Source organism: Bemisia tabaci, chromosome 1, assembly GCF_918797505.1.
Source record: "Bemisia tabaci chromosome 1, PGI_BMITA_v3".
Lineage (NCBI taxonomy): Eukaryota > Metazoa > Arthropoda > Insecta > Hemiptera > Aleyrodidae > Bemisia > Bemisia tabaci.
In genome coordinates this window covers 76,075,656-76,102,454 of record NC_092793.1, presented here as the reverse complement: position 1 = coordinate 76,102,454, position 26,799 = coordinate 76,075,656, and the positions used below count along the sequence as shown (strand labels likewise).

General features: G+C 37.4%; 3 protein-coding genes across 5 annotated transcripts; 1 reads left to right on the top strand and 2 right to left on the bottom strand.

Moving 5' to 3' along the window:
• Positions 1-73: 73 nt before the first annotated feature.
• LOC109036362 (RNA-binding motif protein, X-linked 2) lies at positions 74-5,347 on the bottom strand. The gene is made up of 5 exons (XM_019050546.2): positions 5,165-5,347; positions 4,057-4,209; positions 2,188-2,317; positions 1,723-1,894; positions 74-723 (listed from the first exon to the last, which is right to left on the bottom strand). The coding sequence occupies exons 1-5, from the start codon at positions 5,176-5,178 to the stop codon at positions 467-469; spliced, it is 726 nt and encodes a 241-aa protein (XP_018906091.1). The 5' UTR covers positions 5,179-5,347; the 3' UTR covers positions 74-466.
• A 198-nt stretch (positions 5,348-5,545) lies between these two features.
• On the top strand, positions 5,546-12,818 carry LOC109036345 (uncharacterized). Of its 2 annotated transcripts, none has more exons than XM_072306190.1 (2): positions 5,546-6,175; positions 9,634-12,818. In XM_072306190.1, the coding sequence occupies exons 1-2, from the start codon at positions 5,885-5,887 to the stop codon at positions 10,183-10,185; spliced, it is 843 nt and encodes a 280-aa protein (XP_072162291.1). In that variant the 5' UTR covers positions 5,546-5,884; the 3' UTR covers positions 10,186-12,818. The 2 variants fall into 2 exon arrangements, with proteins under 2 accessions (XP_072162291.1, XP_018906061.2); XM_019050516.2 differs by lacking the exon at positions 9,634-12,818 and adding an exon at positions 6,879-8,306.
• Positions 12,819-13,511: 693 nt separating this feature from the next.
• On the bottom strand, positions 13,512-26,631 carry prd1 (pleckstrin homology domain-containing protein pruning defect 1). 2 transcript variants are annotated; one of them, XM_019050561.2, is made up of 9 exons: positions 26,342-26,631; positions 24,906-25,148; positions 23,396-23,906; positions 21,367-21,710; positions 20,243-20,745; positions 19,212-19,434; positions 18,111-18,287; positions 17,791-17,910; positions 13,512-16,078 (listed from the first exon to the last, which is right to left on the bottom strand). In XM_019050561.2, the coding sequence occupies exons 2-9, from the start codon at positions 25,128-25,130 to the stop codon at positions 15,986-15,988; spliced, it is 2,196 nt and encodes a 731-aa protein (XP_018906106.2). In that variant the 5' UTR covers positions 25,131-25,148; positions 26,342-26,631; the 3' UTR covers positions 13,512-15,985. The 2 variants fall into 2 exon arrangements, with proteins under 2 accessions (XP_018906106.2, XP_018906107.2); XM_019050562.2 differs by lacking the exon at positions 26,342-26,631 and adding an exon at positions 26,014-26,262.
• Between the last annotated feature and the right edge of the window lie 168 nt (positions 26,632-26,799).

Genomic DNA, 26,799 nt, shown 5'->3' with positions numbered 1-26,799 from the left:
TTGTGAACTGCGGCTGGGTCAACAGGTAAATCAGGTAAATTATAGCATCACATTAAAAGAAAAATAAGTTCGATTCTAACAAATAAATGCGTTTATTCACAGAATATAAATCTAATTTTATTTTTACAATCACAGTGGACAAAAATCCTTGTACAAGTTAACTCCAAGTAAAGGAATGAATATGAAGTTGAAACATTTTTCCCCTTAGGGTATTTTCTTAAGAAGAAATTAATTCTCTCAACAACATGTAACTCAAAAAGAGAGATACATTCATGTACTTAAGTATTTATTCTTAGAGATGAAATATAATCCTTCACAATTGATTGAACTCTCTGCCTTCCCGTCAGTCAGCTAACTTGGCTTGACTGTCAAGACTCAACTACTTAAATATGCATCCTTTCATTTCTCACTTCTAAAAATTACACTTAATGACAATTTATAATTCATAAGCTACTCAAATAATGAATCAATAACCGTCACTGCTTGGTTCCCTTTTAATGCGATCCTTCTTGGAATACCTGACATCAAGAGAAACATCGCGTTCCCTCTTCACGTCTTTCCGAAACTTTTCCTTTTCTTTCTTCTTTTTTTTCTTTCGCCTAGAATCACTGTCAGAGCTACTGTCGCTGCTACTGTGACTTGAGCTGGGAGACCTATGCCTTTCTCTTTTGTACTTTCCTTCAGAAGGTTCTTTTTTAATGTGTCGATGGACGCTTTCCCGCTCTGAAAATGAAATTGCAGCATTCTGTGATAATAATTGAAGATATTTCTTTTCTAAGTTAAAAAAAATGAAAAATAAAATCAGACAGGAGGAAGAAAAAATTACTTGATGTGATCAATAATGTCCTTAAAAAGAGTGTCCAATGGATGATTGTGCTTCAAAAAAAGGCACTTAATAGGATATAACACATCTTCCAAAAAGTTAAATAGGACTGACAAGCTTATTTAACCCCTAGGTAGCAATTGCACTATTGTACATTGTTTTGGCTCCAAAACAATGAAAAAAATAAGAGACTACGCGATAATCACTGTAATATCGTAGCATGTACACAAATTTTTCAGCAGTTGTTTCAGAACACAAAAGATGACATAATTTTTGCCTTTGTATCACAGAAAATACACGGTTTTCATAACAATGCAAGCATAGTATTCATAAAAGCCAATAGATTGAGATAGGTAAAAACCTAAGACATTCCTCAAATTTTACTTGATACCACATACCTACTCTGGAGTTTAAATAGTTGCTCGCATGATTTTGGTGTTTGAAAAGGTGAAATATTACGCAAGTTCCATCTCAATATTATGAGATGTTCACAATATTTTCAGTAGATTCTTTCAAGCAAAAGAAACTACTTGCTTCCCACCTCAATATCGCGGGAAATGCGCGATATTTCCAGCGATTTTGTAATAAAAAATGAGAAATTACACAATAATTACCACATAGTTGCGGAAAAGTATGCAATTTTTCCAGCGGTTTTGTAGAATCATTCAAAATTCCATGTTATTCAATTCAAAATTGCGGCACATACGCAAATTTTCTAGCAGTTGATTATTGCTAGCATTAATAGAGGAAATCATTGACCTTATACTGTTCTAAGAAAATCAGGGTTTGAAAAATTTTATCATGTTCACCTCATTTTGACCCAAACTAATGAAACATTTATTTGTACAGACTGAGAACTAAATAATTCTCTATGACCAAAAATATTCAAGAAATCTTACCTCTTTTAATATTTTCAACTGGTACTGGCAAAGGCTTCGCGGCAGACTGGTTACTCACGCTGGGCGCACAACCTTCTTGTCGCATACGCCTCACCTCAGGGTCCAATTTTTCCGAGTCTTTTGGTGGCTTGTAGTCCTGACAATGATCGACTCTGATCGTACGACCAAGAAGCTAAAGGAGGGAAAATAAAACCAAACATTATTAAGTTATTTCTTAGAATAATAGTGAGTGTCTTTTGTTGAACCCTTAACAACCCTACCCGTGGCAACCCTGATCTGTACAGCAGCTTTGGTCTGTTTTGTTTGAATATTTCTCCTGAACTAAGAGAGGAGTTGCTGTAAATAGAGGAGAGACCCTTAAAACTCTCAGATTTAGTGAGAAACTTTACATTCCTTCTTTTATATTTAAGTATTGCTTCTATTTTCCTGGTTGGGAGGAAGGTGAAATCTTCGATTAAAAATTACCTTCATTCCATTTAGATTATCGACAGTCAAGATGGTGCTCCTTTGATCTTCAAAACAGATGAATCCGAATCCTTTATGTTTACCAGTGGCTTTGTCACGCACCATATTCATGTTCACTATCTCTCCAAACCTATAAAAAATTACAAAATAAAATCAAAACGATTTTGAATGAAGCAGAAGACGAAGTGCTACACATTCCAACTATAACAATGCCTTTCAATCAGGGTGAATGATAAAAGGGAAATAACCACTTTTAATTAAGTACTACAACTTTAATAATTCAAATTAAAATTTTTTAATGGACCACTAGACAAGGTACGAATTTCAGCATTCTGATACATGTTTCTCAATCAAAATTTCACGTAGAACATTATACTTTAACACTGAGCTAATGTTTTTGGTAAGACTGAAGATGCTTCCTAATGGGCCAACAAGACTTTAGTTCAGGTGCATGATGATGTGAGGGAATTTGGATTTATGGTAATTCCATCCTTTCAAATCTTTAAAAACTGATTATTTTCTAACACTGTTAACTGTCACTTGTCTTTCTGTATAGTCAATGTTTCACATTACACAGCAATGAAGGGGACCAGACAGAGGAAACAAGGGAAAAGAATTTGTAAAAACCGGCAAGTTTTTAGCCTTTCTAAGGGTTTTAAAGTGGTAGCATGGTAAACCCTGTTACCTAGAGACATCTTAATATGTATATTGGTTATATTGGCTGCCAAAGTTCGAAATGATGTATCTCTACTTTTGACAATGTAGACTTCCTGTCATATTTAATTAAACTTTGGAAGACAAGTCAACTAGTGTATTTTGAAAACTTCGTTGATTTCTTTTCTTGGTTTGCGAAATGTTCTGAAAAAGTTCAAGTTGTAAAATTGGCTTGTTTCTCTTCAAAAATATGATATAACAAAGGAAATTTTGGAACTCTGCGATGCAGATACATGGTTTTGCACTTTGGTCATCAATATTTATAAAAAAGTAGCAAATTTTACAATAGTCTCAGAACTTTCTTAGACTCTAGGTTTCGCCGGAGGCTAAAAAATGTTCACACTTTTAGGCTAACTCCAAGAGGAGAATTTTTGAGGAACCAAGTAACATATGAAGTATTGATATCGGTGCATTTTGGCCCAATGGAGATGTTACATGTGTGAGGACTGTTGATTCTTGTGTAAAAGCTCGCGAGAAACACGATGGTGCCACTGGTTTTCTCTGAATTCAATCCCAAGCTCAAAAAAAGCTCTCAAGTTGAGGCCAAAATGAAGGGGATATCCCACCCTACCCTGAGAGTCCACGTCTACATGAAGACAAACTCTCCATGCAAAGATAGGGAACAAATACATTAGCTGGGTTGCCGCGTTTTCAGTTTTGGAGTCCCCAAATAAAGTGGCAGCCCTTTCAATGTATTAGCTCCCTATCTTTGCATGGAGAGTTGGTCTTGATGTAGATGTGGACTCTCAGGGTAGGGTGGGATATCCCCTCCATTTTGGCCTCAACTTGAGAGCTTTTTTTGAGCTTGGGATTGAATTCAGAGAAAACCAGTGGCACCATCAAGTTTCTCGCAAACTTTTACACAAGAATCAACAGTCCTCACACATGCAACATCTCCATTGGGCCAAAATGCACCGATATCAATACTTCATATGTTACTTGGTTCCTCGAAAATTCTCCTCTTGGACTTAGCCTAAAAGTGTGAACAATTTTTAGCCTCCGGCGAAACCTAGAGTCTATACGGCTTCGCCGCACGACTAAAAAGTAGCAAATCTTACAATAGTCTCAGAACTTTCTTGGCTAAGTAAGTTCCAGGCTTCTATTTGTCCAAACGATATTTAACACCAAACAGAATGAAGTGTTCCAGTGACTTACTGAGAAAAAACACATAAAACATCTCCTTCTGTCAAATCATAGGGGATACCACCCACAAATATCCATGCACTGTCCTTATATTGATCATGCCAGGACGACTTTGAGCCACGCTCTAGCTCTTGCTCGCTTAGTTTCTTCACATTCTTGATGTTCCTAAAAACATAACAGTCACAAGGCTTTTTGAGCATTGAATTTCCAACAGAAATTCGGATAGAAATTATTTATTGATAAACCTTTGGAGGCTCATGAGAGATAAAGTCCAAGTAAGTTGTTCATACCTGAGTGAGTTCTTTCTAAAAGAGAACACGTCCATTTTTAAAGTGACCTTATGCTACATGATGGTACTGGTGTTTAGAGGTTTATCTAAAAATGGGAATGTTCTCTTTCAGAAAGAAACTCATTCATACGTCAAAGTCATTTGCTTTGTGCAATAAAACCTATTTCATAGATGAGTAAGAGCTGAAATGCTAAGAATTCATGAGGAAAAGCTACTTAGCAAAAACCTGCACGGACGATTACGTTTAAAACCACTGAGAAAAACAAAAATTCGCAAGGTGGTCTACCAGCAAACTAGCCATTACGGTCTTTGAACACCCGGAAATAAAAAAGCACAGTTTCAATATTTCACGTCTCGTTTCATGGTGTAAGCTGGCAATCACATAACTCAGTTTGCGACGTCGCAGACTTCCTTTCATATTATTCATATTATTTCCTTTCCTTCATTTTTAAACAGAAAACTACTCAACAGCAATTCTTAAAAACTACCTAGATTTTTCCTCTTTACGCGAAGAAATTTCTGCATTAACTTCAAGGAATGATGTCAGTTTGTTCCCCTGTAAAAGAATGACATAGAGGCAGAGATTTTCAGACATTACATACGAGGTATGTAATTGCGGACTTACACCGTCGCTATGCTAAAAGCTATGCATGGAGGGCAGGGTTTGTCTGATTGAGAGCTGTTTTCTGTCACATTGCACCAAATGGAGGTGAGTAAAGCAACTACCCCATGCTTTTAAATTAATCTAATTGAACTGAAGTTTATAGAAAATTCTGTTAAAATGCATATTACCGCAGAGAGAGGAGGAGAGGACTGTAAATATGTACTTACGTTAATGGATTCATAACTCTACCACGTTAAATAAACTGATTACAGAATTTAAAGTCTAAATTAATAAATCATGACAAACGATCGTTCTGTGTATCAAGAACTATGAAAAAAACCTTTGTTTAAAAAGGTAATTGACATTGACACATTGTCGTTCTAAAACGTATGAACTTTTTTCCAAAATTAAAATTTTCAAACCCAACAAACCAAAACAACAACAATAACATAACCTCTCCAATTTGTCTATCATCGCTCACCACTCCCGAATCAACATTCAACTTTTTATCCCCTGGCAAGAGGGCGGGAAAAATGGGCGGGAGAGTAAGCGCGCGAAATATAAAATGACGGGCCCGCAAAATCTGAGCGCATTATTTTCATGGCTCTCATTAAACCGGATCAGATTTGAAAGGGACAAAGATTTCATCGATCCTTGCATCTCATCAGGGTTTCAAATTTTAATATAGATTAGTTTCAAGTATATTTTGATTTTTTTAACGATTGGGCATGCCGATACAGCATTTTAAAGTTCGAGAATAGTGAAGTTAACAGTGAAGTGAGTATGAACGGGACGGAGGAAGGTTTCATTGATCATATGAGCTGCGAATATGGTTACCAGGGATATCGGTATCATCTGTTTAGTAGAGAGGGAAAAATCAACATCGACTTTTTTTAGGTTGGTTTTGTGCAAAATCGAGATGGGACAAATTTAAGTTATGATAAGATATGAAACTTTTACTCCTCATCGCATTGATAGGAATAGATGTAATTGGCGGTAATTGTTTAACGTTTTCCTTTGCACGTGATCAAGACATCGAGGATGAATTGGCGGAGAGCTCGGACTATCCGCGATCAAGGAAAGACGTTGCGGATGAAAGAAGTGCCGACGAGAGGATCCCCTCTGCATGGGAATCGTGGCGGGACAGACAAAACAGCGAGAGTGAAGTTAAGGATGCGGATGGTCTGGACAGTTTCACGGAAGAAAAGACCGACGATGATTTCGAAAAGCCAGTGCAGGTAGTTGATTAAACCTTCCCTTAATACCTAATTTTATTAACATTTGTTTGGTTATTTTCAGTTAAAGAACGCACATTAGAAGACCCCCCCCCCCCCCCTTTGTAGCTATCGATGTGTGGTTTATTATATTGACCCGCCAGAAATTGATTTCTTTAAAAACAGAACCACTCAGTAGGTAGGTAATGCAGAGGGAATTAATCGTTGGTTTCATTTCTGCTTAGATCTTCGAGTTTTTGTTTACTCTTTTTTTTGTATTCCTTGTCAGTTCCAGTCCATTTTTGTTTTTCGTTTCTTAATGCCAGATTATATAAAGGTACACTGGTCCGCGATAAGAGGTAAACTAAAGATGTGGAATACCTACTAATGATAGGGCGCTTGGTTTTTTTATTTCCATTTTTTTCTTTCTTTTTCTTTTTTTTAATATACCTATATATTTTTAAAATGAAGCGTGGATAATTCTACCGATTGTCTGGAGTTGAACTACGGTATCCTTCCAAAAATATATAGGCTGTCTTCAAAGTTTTGTATTCAGGTATCTTTAGTTTATGGAGGAAATCGTTTGGCCTGTTCCCGACCAGACACAGACTTTCACAAGACAGTACGCTTGAAAATATTGTTAATTTTTGTGAAAAACTCCGTAATGGTGAACGTTGAGCCTGAAAGCGCTCAAGAAGTTGCCGATTATCGAACTTACCTTTTTCAGAGTGCCGTGAAACGATCGAGCGGACCAGAGGAACCCAAGTATCACCCGACGGTGTTACAGATCGACCCACTTTCCGGTGACGTGAACCGGAACAACTTGGACAAGAAGAACAGTGGGTCCCACCACCCCACACGGTGCTCGCCGCACTCTCAGTACCACCCCCCCTTTCCGACTTCCCACCACCGCCAACTACCCCCACAGCAGCGCAGCGCCAACCTCACCCCCACCGAGACCATCTTGGTCCAGGAGCCCTACCGGCTGGACAACAACGAAATTTACTCGGTCTGCGACGTCGATGGCAACTGGTCGTGGCCGCTCTCCCAAAACGAGGGCAAAAAGTGGCTGCGGTGGCTCTGGGTTCTCCCTTGTCTTCTCCTGGGCATCCTCATGTTCTTCCTCTTCGTCAAGACGTGCCAGAACTACGCGGAACAACGCGTCCTCGCCAACGCCCACTGCCGCGACAAAACGTGCCACTTCCAGGATCATTGCCAAAGCGCCGTGTCGCCGCTCATCCGCCCCTCGTTGGAACCGCAGCGGTACCCGCCGCCGACGCGGCCCGTCCGCCCGACGTCCATGGGGCAGATGATGCGTCAGATGGGGCACATGGACCAGATGAGCCAGATGGGACACATGAACCAGATGAGCCAGATGGGGCACATGAGCCAGATGAGCCACATGAACCAGATAAGTCAGCGTGCGAGTCAGATGAGTCAGCTGTACCCCCACCGGCGGCAGTCGATGTGCCAGAACCCGCAGTCGATGGGCCAGAACTCGCGGTCGATAAGTCAGAGCCCGCGGCTGCAGCCTCAGCGGATGCCATCGATGGCCTCCAACCTGAGTAAAATCGGGAAGGCACAAAAGTTGATCTACACTAGTCCCCCGCCGCAGTTTACCGTGCGCACGCAGTCGGCGTTCCCGTGCCCCTACTCAACGCCCCCAACACCACAGACGCCGCTGCAACAGCAGTGCACGCCGCGATCCACGCCATTCGCGTTGGCGCAGCATTTCCAACACTCGTACGCGAGTCCGTCTCGAATTTCCCAGTGCTCCGGGTTTGTGGCGCCCAATTCGAGGCGTGTGGCGCCCACCCCGAGGTGCGCTAGCCCGCGGCTCACCCGCCAGAGGCTCTCCTCCCCAAATCCCCAATCTTCCGCCTCCGAGGAGGGCTCGCGCTCCCCCTCGCCGAAACCCCCGTCGTGATCTGGGATCAATATCGGTGCACCCTTCATTGTCTACCTTGGTTTTTTTATACGTTTTTGCATGGTCGTAATGTAGTTCTAGCGCGTCGCCTCCAGAGTGTAATCTCGTGTTTTTGCGTTGTTTAAGGAATCTAAGCAATTCTCTTCTGTATCTTTGCGAGAGCTCTATTGCCTCGTTTTTTTGTAAGATTTGTAGAAATATATTTTGGGAGTGAAATCCAATTTGTGACCTGCTCGTTTCATTTCATCCGAATGTTAGGAGTCAAGGCTGATTCCTATCCAATAAGTCTACGCAAATAATCAGCCCTTTAATAATCAGTTCCGATTTTCTTACGGGATGGAAGGGAGCAAGGCCAACATCATTTTCCTCGCCTGAAATGTTAACCCACTAATATAATGTTGGTGGTACCAAATAGGTATGTTGTTTTTGTAAATAAGAGCTCTTAGGCCAGCTAAAAATTTTGATCAATAAGCATCAAAGCATGATGCAGGTACTGACTTTGACTTACCAAGATGGTAATCCATCCCAAATGCAGATAAGTAAATTATGTTGACGAATTGGTAGTTTTATAGTATTATTTTAACTTGAATAGATTTTCATTGTCGGACATGAATAATTTTTAAAAGCGGCAATCTTCAAAAATCTTGAAGTTCAGAAATCTAGTATGAGCTGAAGATCCTCTTTCTTTGACTACTTATTTTAAACTCACTCAGAAGCGCAAGGTCAAAATTGCTTGTCTTACCACCAATCCGTTGCCATTTTAGCTAGCTATAAAACGATTCAGTAGCTTTCGAAAAATTATTCCGTCCAATTCCCTGCCGTTGAGCGAAGTAATATGTAAATTTAACACACAATATTACGTAATGGGCACACTGAAATAATGTAAATTTAAGATAGTAAAATGCAATTCTCTCTCTACCTCGATGATGAATGAGTAGATCTTATTTTCATTCTATCAACCGGGCAGTTAGGGCTTCTCTGAAGAATGTAATTCATTCTGGCGCCATATCGATTTAACTGACTTCATCTCATGGAACAGTCTAAGTAAGTACATGAGTCTGATGTCCGTCGCGGATTCCACACTGACCACATTGATATGAGAGCTACGTCAGACTGACGTCAGTGGAACGTCAGACTAACATCAGAGAGATATCTGAGCGTGACGCCAAAACCAATATGAGAGCTATGTCAGACTGACACTAAACTAATTTTTAGTGACTTCAGACTGACACCGGATCGATTTTAGTGCACAGTCAGAGTGATACCAAAACTGCTAATGGAGCGTCGTCAGACTGACACCAGACCGATATCGTAATGACGCCAGACTGACACCATACTGACTTCAAAATGAATTGTCCGATGATCGAGTCCGACTCACTTGTACTAGGGTTACAAATAAGGAGGTCGAGCAATTGGAAAACCGTGAGACGGAGAAAGAGATAGAGAGTGTGGTTAATCTGAAGAGAGGCCGGAGAATATTGTGTGTCTTTGCATATTATGAGCTGCGACGTAATATTGTCTGTTAGCTTACCGATTGCTTCGTTCTGGTTCGCAGGTGAGAGCGCGTTCGGTCGACGAGGACGGGTGGTCTCGGGACGGCCTGGAGTCGGCGTTCCGGCGCAAGTCCCGGCTGGACGCGCCCTCGGACACGGACTTCTCCGTCCTGGCCGACATCATCAACAACCCCAAGGCCTGCGGCGGCCCCTACTACAAGCACTCCCGGCTCAAGTCCTGGCTCTGGAGCGGCGTCTTCCTCCTCTCCTTCCTCCTCGTCTGCGTCCTCCTCGTCTGGGTCTGCCGCAAGCTCGGGCTCAAGCTCCACGCCGGCGTCACCTGGGTCGACAAGCCCGGCTGCCCCGGCCCCGAGAAGAAGTGCAGCTGTCGGAAGCGAGGAGGCCAGGACCGCGAATGTTGCGCCGCCGCCTGCAGCTCGGCCTCGTCCAACTCCGAGTCGGAGGTCTCAGAGTTCCAGGCCCGGGTCGTCAACGAGCGCCGGGAGACCCGGAACCCGGACAAAGAGATCAGGGTCCTCCAGCACCCTCCGCCCCACGGACAGCTCCACCAGAGCCGCAGCTGTAAAAATATTAAATATTCCACGAAAAAATAGCTGGCTCTACATAAGATGGCTCCCGCTAAACGTTAGGTACCCCGAAAAGAAAAATTCTTTCGGTTTCTATTAGACAGGCCTAAGTCCAAAAACTCATTAACCTAGGCTTAGGCTAGACTATAGGCTTTTAAGCTAGGGTTTATGAGCTTTTAAGCTAAGGTTCATACGTTTTTGGACTTACGTTCGTCTGACAGCAACTTATGAAAGGGTGCTTAGTGGGCGACTGGATAAGGTATCAACTAGAACCAAACGTCACTTGTTACCTCTTCAAAATCTCACATAGAAAATTATCCACACAACGGGAAGTTTTGAAATCAACTCCTGGACGAGATATTAACAAGTCTTTTAAACACAGCTCAAATGGAGGTTCGATCGTACAAATGACGTCACTTGTATTTTTGCCGTTAAACTGATGTTATATAATTTTCAACACTCGTATCTTGTTTAGGAGTTGATTTCCAGAGTTTCTGCTGCGCGATTCGTTTTCCTTCTGAAATTTTAAAGAGGTAACATATTATGTAGTTCTTTAATTTATGCCTTGTCTTGTGGTCCATTAACATCCTGGTTGTTTAAAATGTGTGACGCCCCCGAAATGTTAGTTTCAACTGCCCTTTCAGTTAAATAAAATCTTCAAGACGTAAAATTGACTGCAGGAGCAGTTAAGACAAACGTTTATTGCTGTCAGTCACATTTTTTTTATCAATTAAAATGTTCATTCTACATCATATCTTTTTTTAAGGGAGGGTGTAACTCGGCTCTTAAAAATAATGGAGTTTGAATCGATATCAATACCTATTCGTTCTGCCAGAGCAATGAGAAATATTTTGTTTGAAATTGGAATTCTTAATGAATATTTCTTACAAGAAAATTCTCTTTAGAACAGCCAGGCTGCCAGGTTTCCTCTTAGGGACAACTGGAATCTCGCCGTGATCTGTAGAATTCCAATTAGCTTAATTCCGGTGCAAGATGCATTCATTCCATGTTTCTCTAGATTTAACGGGAATTTTTCTCAGTGTACTTAAAGATATTAATGAGAAACTATTTGATTTGGTCCAGGCTGATTGCTGTTGATAAATTATTGTGAGGGCTTTCTACTTCTTCAGAGGTTGACATCACTTTACCTCTATAAGAGGTAGATAAATAAGCTCCATCTAATTTAGGCATTTACATGCAATTAATTGTGAAAGCAGTACACTCTGATTATCCTCCATTGTTGAGTATCTGAGCAAATCCCTCTGAAATTCAAAATGAATTCTTCAATTTTTGACTGTGGCCTGTTGGTAGGCTAACTTGCATGCTTAATAATATGCAGTCACTGATTTCTACAAACTATAGTAAGTATTTTAAAAATAAAATGATAAACACATTTTACACAGAAGAGAATTCTTGAATAACTAAATAATACCTTCCCCCCCAAATTCAATGACACACAGGTTAAGGAATAAAAGAGGTTAAATGATGTGTCTCTTCAGTTCATCCTGGATCTATAAAAAAAGACAAAATTTCAGTAGCAAAATTGTTTAATAAATTATATTAGAGGTAAAGGTACAGATAAGAGCATTGTTAGTAATTACTGTCGAAGCACCTTGGAACAATAATACCAAAATGATAATAAACAATAACTTGATAAAACAAGCAGATTTTGGATATAAATTCGGTGATAATTTGGGGTCCAAAACAGATATAATTTCTTACTCTAGAGCTTCAGTACAATGTATGCTATGGTAAGTAAGTCTTCCAGAAGCATCAAAAAGTTTCAACCTTCTAATATGTTAAGTATCGAAAAAATACTTACTTTAGAAAGGCAAAACCTCCAAAAGAATACAATAATATAAGCTATTACAGCTTATGGCCAAAACCTCAAGTATCACAGTGATAGGCTGCTCAGACTTACTTTTGTTACAATATTCCTACAATCAATCCAATCACATTCTGTGATGACGTATACTCTAACAAAATCTATCTCATTGAAAAAACAGAGCTAGTCAGCATAGAAAGAATGATTTCTACCGAAAAAATATTTTAGATTAAAGTTTATGAAATTTCAAAGAGCACCATTACAAGTTACAGGCGCTCACTCATAGATAACTAAGCTAAGACAAAGTTTGAAAATTTAACAAACACATGATGAGCACTTTTCCACAGCTAAAACCTCCAGCTGTTTTCATTCTTGTACTTTTCTAAAAACTACTTCGAAACAAGACAGCTAACCAACAGTTTGAAAAATAGTAGTTTCTTTTTCATTTTTGATACAGGGGTTTTAAATTATCCAAACAATGAATCAGCCGTGCACGTTACGGGTTTTTTTTACCATTTAATATTGTTAATATATTAAAAAAAATTAGATCTGTTTGGAAAATCTACCCATAATTGTTCAACAGAGGCAAAAAAACGTTACGCACTGTACTCATGCACTGACATAACCCTAGTAGTGTTGACTGTCAAATTTGAATGATGCAAAATTTTAAAAAAAAAAACTGTTAAAATGTATGGGTTTGGAAAAGTTAGTTTTCGTTATTTTTTAAGAAAAAATTATGTAATAATAACGTTTTGAAAAGAGGTATGAAAAATATTTGCATCAAAGTTTGTTGAATCAAAGAGTCGCTCATATTGATGTTAAACTAAATGAAAAATAGCAAAATATGCAACATAAAAACTAAAATTTTTGAGAAAATTCACAAAATAAAGTGATACCTGTACGAGAATAAGATGGCATTTGTCTGTAGAAAAAAACATAAAGGGTCTCCTAGCCTGTACATTTTAACAGTTTGTTTTTAGAGTTTTCTCTTTGAAATTTATGATTAACATATTAATTTTGTCAATTCCAGTCAATTCTACTAGAGGAAGGATGATAATGTACGGAAAGTTTTCCAAAGAGTTAACTTTGAGCTAACAGAGAGTTCGCTTTGTTAACTTTGTGCAGAACTTGCCATTAAAAGTGATAAAATATTTTTGACCATTATACAAGATTCTCAGAACAGAATCAATCACAATTCATCAGTTAGCGACCTCTGTAACACCTTTCACATAGAGGAAGAACCAGGACAAACGTCAGTAAATTAATAACTAGGAGTCTTTCAGTAACAGACTTAACAAATGAGGAAAAATAGATAAATTTATTAATAGGTAAAAAAAGGACTTGAAGTGTAAGACGTCATCTCAAGAGTCAAGAGCTCCCATAGATTTTCATTTTCTCAGAAGTAACAACTAATAATAGCAACAAACATTCAAGTCAAGACTTGTTTAATGATGAGGGTAGAAATTTGATAACGCTAGTATATCACAATAAATTACGGGGATTTGATTCCAATCATTGGTAAAGTGGGAGAAATAGTATAATTCAACATCAGAAACTAAACTAAGAAGCTCTTTTTCTTAAGGGTTCTTCAGGCCGCAGAAAAAGAACCTTGAAAATGACATGTATTAATGTACATAACAAGAGTTGAACTTTTCCACTGCAAGAAATCTTAGAAATTTGAAAAATTCGTTGATGCAGGTAAAATTTGGTGCACTTTTTTCGTGAGATATCATTCAGTGTTATTTTTTCATCAGTCTCATACTTCCTTGCAAATAATTAAACCGTTGAACCAAGCAAAATACTTTGTAACGGTCTTTTAAATTTTATATCCTGCGCAAACGAATTTGGTGGACTTGTGTGAGATCTTGGATACGTCAAAATTACGCAAAAAAATTTGAGATTACAAAAACGCTACTTAAAAGAAGGAGAGATAGCAACTGTTTTGATATGGACGAGCCAACTAACATGCTACTTCAACCAGAATCAACCTAACTGCATTTCTTGTTGCCTTTCATGTTTTATATCTTCGACCGGGCATCATAATGCCTCAAAACTTTGAAATTTCTGGATTGTCTTGAAAAATCTTGAGGCGATTTTTTTTCTTTTCTTTTCTCTTTCTTTGCAAATCATGAGAGAAAATAGGCAATACTTTTACGTCGAGACTGATTGAAGTTGCTAAAATCTGGTTGAAATATGAAGCATTGCTTCCTGAAAAGTAGGTAGAAAGGCAGAAACATTTTCCCAGCTTGAAGCAAAATAAAAATGATACATAAAAGGTTAAAACAGGGAACGGACTTGGGTCAAGTAAAAAGAGACAAAAAAATATGAGGGTGATTTTTCAAAAAATATCTATGATCAAAAAATCATGGAGTGAATTTCTCAGCATCAATAAAATGTTGTGGCTAATTTCAATATAGTTTGCCAACTTTGGGAGAGTAACAGGAGATGGCCTGCATGATTTTTACGATAAAATCAAATAGCAATCAGGATACATACATACTTGAATCTTCAGACAAAATTTCAGTTGGAGGATTAAAGTAACATTTGCTGTGATATTTGTATTACTATTTGACAAAAACTTATGCTAACAATGCATCCAAGCTAAACAAAAATGTAGTACCTAAGATACAATATTTATAAAATATAAGCATAAGATACGAGTATAAAAGATGAGAGATATATTTTAGTTACATTGGAGAAAAAAATATTCGACTCAAGCTTTGCCAATCAAAAAAATAGCTTTAAAATGTTCCAACATTGGTTAAGAAAAACCTGTTCCTACATCTTTCTGACTTTAAGTAGACTAAAAAACCCCCACAAGAGAAATCATTTACTTACCCTGGAATCATTTACTTCAAACCCGCAACAAAAATATATTTTTCTGGAAACGTCAGTGAAAGCTTGATGCACTTTCATCATTATGTATACATGATGAAGGTATGTAAACAAAAAAATGAACAGAGGTTTTCAGATTTCTATTATGATTGGGACAAATTAGGGCAGAAACAGTCCAACTACATTAGATATTGCCCAATTTCTTCTCCAATTTTATTTTTTTTAGCACAGAACAAAGCTATATGAGGCCTTGGAATTTTCCATGAATTTCCTCAAGATTATAGATTATGTACTCACAAAATTTCAAGTAAATATTTTGAAAATTTATCCGTTGAAAAAATAAAACATTAGAAGAAATTATGCAACATCTAATGTAGTTAGGCTGATTCTCCTTAAACCTGACTGTTCAGCACCGTATCACCATAACCCCTCTAAACTCTACTATTTTGGAGGAATTTGGATTTTGAGCTTGCACGTTGCTCTATGATATGCTGAATGGAGACGACAGTTTTCCGAATAATTTTTCTTAGGAATTTTTGATGAAAAGATAGTAAAATATTGGAATTTAAAACATGAAAGAGTTGGGTACTTCATAATTGAATAAAAAACTACATGGTACTTTGCAAGGAAAGAAAGTGTTTTTCAATACGGACTTCTTTTCAAAAGATAAAAATGTTCTAACTAATTTAAACCATTTGCCGGGAATAAGTTCCCTCCAGTATTTTCATTTTAAGTAATCAAATCATAGGAAAAGAAGAGCCTACTTTAATACTTTCCCAACATAAAGCCCTTCTTGAAATTCAACTGTTCCCTTCCTATAGGAGGAGGGGGGAATTAGAAGCCATAAGAGAAGATACAACATTTTAAAAAGTTTCTTAATTTTGTTATGTTTTCCGACTCCAACATCATTCAATCTTTTGAAATTTTTGTTCGGTGCATAATTGAGTATTTTAGTTTGATAGCCCCAGATTCAGATAACTTCATCAAAAAGATTTAAGTAAAGGACAAGGCGAGGAATGATTTGTGAAATTGTAGTGCAGACAGACTAAAAATCCTTACATTGGTAATGTCAAAATCAAGCATTGAAAATAGAACGTCTGAAAAGTTGAATTATTTTACGAGTACTTACATTAAAAAATTTGTTCCTAAAAAAAGACAGTTCGTTTCTCATAGAAAACAGGACCAGACGTTTTTCAACGAATTGTTTCTTTCCATACATCGAATTGCAAAATCAGAAGTAACATCGATTCTGTCCGTGATCTGAAAAGTAAAATAGCGCTCAAATAGTTTAGCATTATTTATGAATGACGGCATTTGGATTAGATACAGGATGTAAAAAAATTTGTGAAAAATAGAATTTAAGATACCTGCTTGAATTACATGATAGTAGAAAGTAGAGAAGCAAAATAATAAAATTTCCATGAATAAGTCTAAGGCTCAAAAGGTTTTCAACTTATCAAATCAATGCCATGTGAAGGAGATAAATTGGCCAAAAATTACAATGGGCCTTTTGCAAACTTTTGCTGGAGCAAAAATGAAAGTTATTCCTCAAAGATAATGACTTAAAAATCGATGAGCGCATCGGAAAACTCTGAAATGCACTCCTAACTTCACAATCCACGTAAGAAATTTGCATTTTTTTAAGCTTCAAAAAGGATACTACAGCACAGGTGAACATTTCATGAGAGGAGTCATTCCATTCAATCCCTGCTCAACATGGCCGACGCTTCAGCGCAAATGTTGAGGAGAGCAAGAGGTCAATCAAGGCGGATATGTATCAACGCCAGAAAAATGTGAATGTGAACACGCCGACAGTTATCAGACGGTTAATCATCGTTTGGTCACATGTGTTTTGGCGGATTGGCGTCGGCTATGTTGAATATTGCGTAGTATCATTGGGAGCAGGAGTTGGATGGAATGGCTCCTCTAACAAAATGTTCACATGTGCCATGGTATTGTTTTTGAAGCGGGAAGCTTAAAAAAAATGCAAATTTTTTATGCAAATTGTGAAGTAAGGAGTACATTTCAGACTTTGCCGATGAGTTCATCGTGATTTTTGAGACACTTTCTAAAAGTAACACCTCTTATTTTTGCTCTAGCAAAAGTTTGCAACAGGCCCATTATACTCTGAATTTCGACCAGCCCACCGAGATTTTCCCTCGTGATTCCACTGGCCTATCCGCCTCTTACCCTTAAAATAAATATTTCTGGGGGAAAAAAATTCAAAATAAGCATGCAAATACCTTATATAATTTGATTATCACGTTGTATTCAATTGCAATGAGACCATTTTATAAACTAAAATTTAATATTACCATTTAACTTATCAATTACCTTCTATGGTAATACCTCAATTAATCTCTGTAGGAGAAACCTGAGCCAAATACCAAAAACGCTGGATAAAAAATGTATAGACACACATAAAACCACATCCAATGTGTATGAAAAAGAAGAAATAATCTTAAATTAAATGTCATGCTGGCTAACTGAAGCGCCAGATAAGGGATGAGCGGATGATCGAGGTATGGCTGTGCTGTTCTAGGATAAACTTCATTTAGAAGGAACCTTAATAACATTTACAGAGCTCTGTCCCTGCAGCTGATCTTAGGGCACCAGAAGATTCATCCGGCACAGAGAGATTAAATAGGCAGAGGGGAAAATATGCTACGCCGTTACGAGGTTTTTTGTAACTTTTTGTTACAGAGGACGAGTAAGTGCTCTACATTCATACTTTGATTTTCTGTTCAAATTTCATTTCATTTTTTTACTTTCTCACTTCAATTGCGAGTAGAGAAAGTTTATTTTTTTTCCATTATTTAAATTCAAGATTTACAAGGGAGTAATTCATTTCATTGACTCTATTTTTAAACAACTCTTGAGTTTCACCACAAAATTTACTCTAAAGACGGAGTATGAACATTATAAATACACTGTAAAAGAGGTTGAGAAAGACTTAAAGAAAAAAATCTTACCTGATGTAAATTTGGTAAAACTGAGCTTAACACATTATAAAATTTGTTGAGACCTTGCTCTGAAGAGAAATGAATAACCCAATCTCCGTTTGTTTCATTAGCCTCACAACAATCAAATTCCTGTGAGAAAAACAAAAATAAAATGTAGAATTATTTGTCAAATTCTAAAGAAATAAAAAACTATTCAGTTGATAAGCTCTAAATTCTTGAATAGCATGATACCATAAAGAATACTGAGAATATTATTTTAAAAGTGGGAAAAAGAAGAAATTATGAGAAATGGATAATTTTAAAAGATGTGTATTATGCAAAATACTCACCAGAACACAATAACTATGAGTTGATGAAAATTTAACAACGTTTAAAGTTGTCAACAAAAGGCAAGACAGCACCTCACAAGGCAATTGATACATCACAATATGCTTTGTTGTTAGGAGAAGACAGCATCCAATGACAGGATCCAAATGGCGTTTCGCAACAACTTGACAGTCTTCAGCCTGACAAAAATTGAAAATAAAATTGCAGAATTCATTTAAAAAAGCAAAAAAGAGCAAAACCATTAGAAGATCAAAGAATTGATTCAATTCTGACACACTTGAGAATGTACATCTTTCTATTAGGACATGAATGTTGCTCGGCTAAAGTTTTTTTTACCACTAAATTTTGAAAAAATTGAACCTCGGCAATGTAGGGCTGTTGCAAACAGGCACTTCTTCAAGTTTCTGTATGTAAATATTATGATCCTTACTTGATGTTTAGAATGATGTGCAAAATCAAATGACTACTAAAGTTGGATGATTGTCGATACAAACAATCAGGTAAACAAAATGACACAAAATTTGCTTAAGCTTCTTGTCTCTCAGTTCCTCCATAACATTCATGACCTAACTGCACAGTTGGACCATGAAAAGGAAGTTGCTCTAGGAACTTTAATTAATATTGACTGAGTCAATATTTTTTGCTACTTCGTAAATGTGATTTTTCGTAGTGAAAAATAGCAAGAAAATGTTCCGTGTGAGAAAGTGTCCTGTAATTCTGTTAGGCCTTGGCTTAAGAGAAATTAATTTATGCAATAACTCATTCTGAAACTCTCTTGCACGTAGGTCAAAAACGAAGCTTGAAAAAATCATGAAAAAATGGCAATTTTCAGACCCCAGATGCGTGCCATGTTCAAAGCTATACATCTTACTGCAGGTATTTGATGACTGACAGAAACCAATTGTTTTTGTTTGATGTAGACCTTCTGCTGTTGAAAACCGCTGGCATTACGGAAATCCAGGATGGGGTTGATTTCAATCTTCAACAACACCCTTCCTATCATTGAACTATTTTAATAAGGGAACAAATGGATGATGAGATAAGGCATTTGGGGTGAAAATCAAAATACTTGCAAAGAGCTTGGATAAATAATGAAGACTTACTCCAAAAGTTGAAAGAGATACAGCATCTAACCACTCAAATAAATCTTCCTCACTAGCAGCACCAAACTGAACAGAAATGTCAGGATCAAATAAAACTTCAAAGGCATGAGGTTGCCTGGAGTCGGGAAATTTCCTTGCCCCCTTGAATTTTTTTGTTTTAAGATGTATAACGTGTATGGGTATTTTTAAATTTGAGTCGGTAAATACATAAATGACACTGGCCCTGAAAAAAACAATCAAAATATACAAAAAGGTTAGTTTTAAAAAATATTTCCTGCCCCTGATAAGTCATGGATTTGGTTATGTTAGGCCAAAGTTCATGATTTGCCAAGACAGTGAACCTGATACTACCTAAGGGAGCAATGTTCAACACCCATAATTTGGTTTGCGATACTAATAAAATCAAACAATCTCAATTGAGAATTTAGGTGTAACTATTTAAGAACATTCTCCAAAGATTCTATACAATCATACTGGTTGGTTTCTATTTTATAGAAAAATTTAAGGGCGGAACTAAAACGACATTGCAATCAAGATTCATGTTATTTAATAATTTCAGCATCACAATTTAGGTTACTTCATCAATAGTTTCATAACCGCATTAATTTCTTGCTTGCGATGATATGTTTGGGTGTCAATTTTTACTCGTCTGTTATGACTTGTGAATCGTTTTTGATGATTTGACTTGCACCTTTTATTTAAATTTGCTAAGTATGCATTGTGATTCTAATTTGCCTTATTTGTTCGTTCATGATTCTATGAAATGTTAGGTGTTGAAGAGGAACTTATAGTCCGAAATAGACATACAATTGAAACATATGTGTGCTGTAATTTCTATTTTAATTATTTTCTCGTTGATGTAAGATACTGACAGACTATGTAAGATAGTAATATTTTTAATACTTTCTCATCAGAGAAACTCAAGTTAGATCAAATTTCTCAGTTTGCAAAAATATCCAAGTTTGCTTGAATAAAAACATGCAACAAACGAAAATGACGACTGAATTGAAAATGAAAGAGGATTTTCTTACTTGAGTAAAATAAAACTAGGCGCCCATTTTGTCCTTTTTGTTTGCCTGTACATGAGATAACCCTCTCTCATTGGACCAAGAGCATAAGCGTCACTTGCAAAAATCTGTTGAAGCCAAATCCACTGGCAATATGTTGTTTCTTCATTTGCTTCAATAGAGGTTTTTTTCAAAAATTTCTTATCCTCGTGGATCGACGAGGAAAGGACAGGGATGGTAGGACATTTCTTCTGGCGGACTATAACTTCAAGATGGCTTATCAGATCATTGCCTCCATGAAGATTTTCATTGTCCGTGACGATGGTGAAGTGAGAATGACCAAAGGGATATTGCTCAATGAACATTAGTGTTAAGTTTCCAGGCCCTACCATGATTATTTTGATATTACTGTAAGTAATTGAAAAACGAATGACCAGCTCATTTTGATCGTAAGCTATCACTAATAATGAAGTATCGGTTAATATTGTGAGCAGAGGCTCACCAATTGTACTTAAAACTCTGAACACCTGAAACATTAGAAAAAAAAAAAAAATAAGAAAAAAGGCAAAATAAAGATAGACTTGAAAATTAATTTTATGAAGGTTTAAAATATTTAGTTGAACAGTAATGAGGCAGTGCATAACCCACTCTGAAATTCAGTTAAGGTTAATAATTAGGATAAAACATTTTTAACTTTCAAAAATGACTTGAGGAACTAGATCAAATTACCGTTTGACAGATTGCAAGTTGGTCAATTGCCACATTGCGCACCTTAAATACTGTACCTTTAACTCCGGATGATAGAATGGTGGCGTGTTTTAAACACACTTTGCTACAAAAATTATTTAAAATTTCTAATCAACTTTGAGTTGCGATGTAGTAGATTGAAAGTAGTAAAAAAAAAAAAAAAAAAATAAATGCTAAAGCAAAGGCAATCGAGAGTTATAATCTGCCATGTTCAGGGCTTTTTAAAACTGCTTGATTAGAATTTTACTTTACACTTTCTATTGATGCACAAATTAATCTTGCATCACTAGAGGCTTACTAAGAAACAACTTCACAGAAATCATTTTCCTCTAAAAACTACTGACTACCAGGGTTTCTGCATGAATGGGTTTAATTGAACAAGGGTAATGATATGTACTAACCTTGTGAATTTTCACTTCCTTGCCTTTGAAAAGGTGAGTTTCTAGTCTTTCCTCTACATCCTTCTGCCAGTTTGTTTCCAACCTGTTGCAAAGATTCACTGAGATTTCATCATTCAATTCGTTCAGAACATGCTCAAAACTTTTAAGATTTATGTTGTACGGTTTAACTTTGACAATTAGGGGTCGATGAGATTTGATTCCTCTGATTTGATGTCGCCGGTTTAGGGAAGCATGCTTTTTTCTCGATTCCTTCATTTGTAGTGACAGTAGAAACCGATTGACTAGAGGAGCTTTTGATGGAGCTTCAGATAGGACGTTCCTCACGGCGGGACTTTTCAACCTCGCTGCAACATAAGTAGACATGTTTTTAAGTCAAACTGAGTACTTTGAAATCATTTCTAGACCTAATTATTTGCACTTCTGACTGAAGTATTAGTTCAAAATTAGAACACTGATGGCAAAGGAGACTAAAATATGAAACCTCGACCCAAATTTCCTACTTGAATCAAGATTTTTGCAGTGTATATAATTTCCCTGTAACTTTAAACATGAGCGCGCATTGTTGCTGATGTTCAGTGTCGGAAAAAATCTTATTAACTAGCTAACCGATGGATGAAAAATGTCATATGCATACACTAAAGTGAATTTGAGATTAAAGGTGGATTGAAATAATTTATGCTTTGTTTTTGTGAGCAGAATTGGGAAACTTTGGTGCAAACCACTAATGCAGTGAGAGGTGGACATGCAGCAACAGAAGTGTCTCAGTGAATTTGAATTTTAGTGAAAGACCCTCAATGGATTTTTATAATTTTGAGCTGCTTTTAAACCTGAAAGTATGCCTGATATGTATCTTTACTTTTCCACTCATTTTTTTTTTTTTTTTTTTTTTTTTTTTTATCTATTATACTTGGGAAGATGTAAAACAAGGAAAGGGGTTTTAGTGGGGGACTAATTAGTGCTATTAAGGAATTTTATGGTGGGGCTTTCTCTAGGGTTAAATCGCATGGGGAGTTATCGTTGGGGTTTTTAATTACTAAAGGACTGAAACAAGGGTGTTGTTTGTCGCCAACCTTATTTAAAGTGTACCTGGAAGAAGTTTTAAAGGAATGGAAAAGATGCTGTTCGGGAATGGGCGTCCCGCTACGTGAAGATGGCACCCTTTATACTCTGTGCTTTGCTGATGATCAGGTGGTAATAGCTCAGGACGAAGAAGATGCGAATTACATGACGCGGAAGCTAGTGGAAGTATACCGAAAGTGGGGGATGGAAGTAAATGTGGTTAAGACGGAGAAGTTGGTTATCGGTGGTGATCAGCAAAGCATTGATCTGGAGGATGGCCGGAAGATCCTGGACTGTGAAGAGTATAAATATCTCGGAGTTTGGTTAACTAAGGACGGAAATTTGGATCGGGCCATTAAAGATCGGAATGTGCAAGGCAGGAAAGCTATCGCGATGCTAAATGGGGTTCTCTGGGACCAGAGTATCTCCAAGGAGACCAAAAGGAAAATTTACAACGTCATCGTGAAGAGTATCGTAACTTACGGGAGTGAGGTCTGGCAACTTAAGAAAAGAACTGAAGACATGCTTAGGGCAACCGAGATGGACTTTTGGCGAAGGTCTGCTGGGATATCGAGAAGAGAGCGTATCCGCAATGAAAGGGTACGCGAGATAATGGGTGTGGAAAAGGACATCGTGCACGATATCAGGTCCAAGCAGTTGGTCTGGTATGGACATGTGCGAAGGATGGCAGATGATCGGTTGCCCAAGCAGGTCTTCGATTGGGTTCCTCCCGGAAGGCGACGGCGTGGACGTCCTGTGAAAGGTTGGCGACAAGGGGTGGAGGAGGAGATCAGAAGGTGCCAATTGCCTGATGATCTCTGGGAGGATAGGGGGCAATGGCGATTGGGCGTCGCAGAGCGCGAGGCGGCGTTTACTTTGCGACTCATTGTCAATAAAAAGTAAAATATCAAGCAGGAAAATATGAAGATTCTAAAGACTTAACATTAGATTTGATTTATAAAAATCTTACTTGTTCGATCAGACTCTGACGCTTTAGTTTGCGTGAGGTGCTTGGAACCGAATGATAGTGAAGAGTCGAATTCGATATATGAGGAGCAATTGAGCGGGTCTTCCTGTCCTTCGGGAACCCCTCGTTCGGCTAAAGTTAAAACACTATTTTTTAGTTTAGAGAACATTTTCTCGATTGAAAATACCGGCTCTGTAAAATTAGAGCTCAACACTAATGAACTATTAAGATCTTGTCCTTGTTCCGTTGGCGTGAGGATGTCAGCACTGACTCTGTCTGTGAGACCGACGTTGATTTTGATATCTTTGTTCTCTGCTGCATCAAGGGTATTGACATCTTCATGAAATGAGACCCTCTTGCTTTTAATATCTTTCAAGACTTTTTTGCGGGTTCTTCTTTGGAATACTATCTCATCATCTCCGGTGACCTGCTCAGTGGTTGCACCTGACACAGGAGTGCTTTGGCTTGTTGGTTCGACAGCTTCGACCCCTTGAATCGCACAGACATGGGGCTCCTGCAAAAAATAATCCATAAGAAATAAAGGATACCCAAGAAAAAAAAAAGTACGTTTTTCAATTGCCTTAGTAGTACTACCTAGTTCCCTAAAAAAAAAAAAAAAATGAAAACCTCATCCATTTTTGGGGGAAAAACTCTTGAAAAAAGTAAAGAGGAGCCCTTTGGGGTCTCTTTTGTTTCCTCATTTAATTTTTTCTTGAATGCCATGTAAGCATGTAACACCGAGTCAGTGGTACTTTTAGATCTCTCATACATAAGTAGGTATGTAAAATAATCTGAGAAACCAAAGACAACAAAATTTTAGAGTCAAAGAAAGTGAGAAATTCTGGACTTTCAAATTGATGGCTGAAGTGTGACATCATGTCTCGATGGTAAAACTCCCACACCACAACCTTGTTTGTGGTGTTTTTAAATATTTGCTTCCGTTTTATGTTTTTGAAGGAGAACAAATAAACATCATTCCTTGAAGTTTTCACAGAATTTTCTTTGCACAGAGAAAAAAATTCCCAAAAGTTTTGAGGTATTGACATTGAGTGGTTCTCTATTTATCAAATAAAGCCTGACAGGAAGTCTGCAACGTCACAAACAGAGATATGTGGTTTGCAAGTTTGGAAGTTGGTTTTAAATCTCTGAAATTTCCTTTCTATTTTATCTTAACATTCACCACTGATCAAATCAACCCACCTGCATTTTGCAGGTACTTACTCTGTTTTAACAATTTTGAACTTAGTTCAATTATTGTCATTAATTCAACTTTAATATTACAGTTGTAATGACGGTAAATAAGAAGTAAATTTTTGCTGAGGGTAGGTACTTCATTTGTAGCCAAATTTTGGGAGGATATTTATCCTTCACGAAAATTACTTTTAATTGGTTCTTTCAGTATATTGAGCTGAAGGCAAAACTTTCAGTTGTCACTTTTCCTGTCCATAAAACATCCAAGATTAATTAAAATGAGGCAAACAAGGTGAAAGTAGAGGAAACAGCCGGAACTTACTTTTTTTGTATCTGTCGAAGGTTCTACCTCATCCAGTAGGACAACCCCCGAATCAACAGGAGAAGTTAGAGAACTGGTGGAGGAGTTAATTTTCTTTGTGAAATCCATCACATTCTCAAACGCGGGTCCATTTGAGCCTCTAGCAGTTTCATTTGGTTCACTTACATCACCGGATAGAGTTTCAACAGACTCTGACATGCTGCAAGAATCCATCATTTCCAGCATGATATCCACAGAGTCATCCTGAAAGAGAGTGTAAGATAAATAATATTATTCCAGAGATAGATTGTAAAGTTACAGAAGTCTGCACAAAAGATGATCAGTTAAAATTACTAAAATTCTTTGAGCTGTTGAATTCAAAACATGATAAGCGCCATTAGTTATTGCTAAGATTGTGCATGGTGTTCCTCATAGTGAAAGAACTTTACTGCTTTCAAACTGTAGACTTCTTACTTACTTATTGGAAAATTTTCTCTAAAAATCGCCCCTACTTTCAAGACAAGGATTCTTATTTTTAAACCGCTGGATTCCTGGTAAATAAGAGCAGCAGCTGTACAATCTTGTCAACACATGATGGCGCTTATCATGTTTTGGATATCCAATCTTTATATCCATGGCCAAAGTGCGAAACCACGTACCTTTGTTCGCACTGTTACAAACTTCCTGTCACGCCTTATTTCTTCTATGAAGAATTAGTTAACAAAATTTCTTAAAGACTTCCATAATTTTTTCCTGTCAGCAGAATTTGGCATACCTAAATTTCAATGCCATAACGTTGGCTTGTTTCGCTCTGAAAAAATCTAAGTAATAGGAGCAGAAGTTTTAAAACACTAGGTACAATACATTCAATAGTTAGGATTCAAACCCAAGACAGAAATTTCTCGCAAAAAAGCTGAGTTATATGCATATGATATAGTCATAAGAACAAAATTTTCTTGCTGGTGTAAGTAAAATGATAAAATTCACCTACTTGCCTCATGCAAAGAGGGCAGAGAACTGAAAACATCTGCAGTCAAACATACTAGAGCACAGTGAAAGAGAGAATAAAAAGCACTGACTCTATCTTATAAACTCTGACTTCACTGAAGTGAAGAGTTGCAAAACCTACCTAGGGGAGTGAGTGAAAATGTCATCGAACATCTTGCACAAGAAGTTAACGGTGACTATTCCACCAGCAACTGACGCCGCCATTCAATGACAATAGTCGAGAAACCTACAGAATAGAGTGTAGAATTGAATAAATTGCTTCAGTAAGAGTCTCTTCTTTGATGGTGACTACCTTGACAGCCTACCAAAGAAAAGTTTAAGTGACTAGCTCCGAACTTTGGTTCTAACCTCTTTATCTTGCTGTTTTACAAAGTTCTTGACCTCAAAACTGTGAGATAAGGACAAATGCTAGCAATAGAATTTAAGGGACTAATGAAACAGGTATGTACCTAGTGTGAATGACATCTTCCCCACTGCTTTGTGTGATAATTGGGTGCGATTCGAGTCATCACAATGAGATCGGTGTGTTTGATAAGCAGCCTGAGAACGATGAATTAATTTAAAACACTTCCTCCAGAGATAATTAATTATTATTTCACTGAGACAACGTAATCTGGAGTAAATTAAAATATATTTCACGTAATTAATCACTCACAAGGTTAAAACTAATATTATTTGTAGTTACAAAATTAAACACTTTTCACCTTATTAGGTTAGTCTGGTTTAGTTATCAAAACAATCACATTGTGTAGTTGAGAGGCGTCAGCTGATTGGTTGCCTCAAAAACCCAATCAAAACCCCGGGAAAATTCGAATTGTCGGAATGTTCCACCAGCTTTTATGGAATAGTGCTTTCTACATCAGCTGAAGACCTGATTTTTATCTTTATTTTTGGAGAATGGCTGATG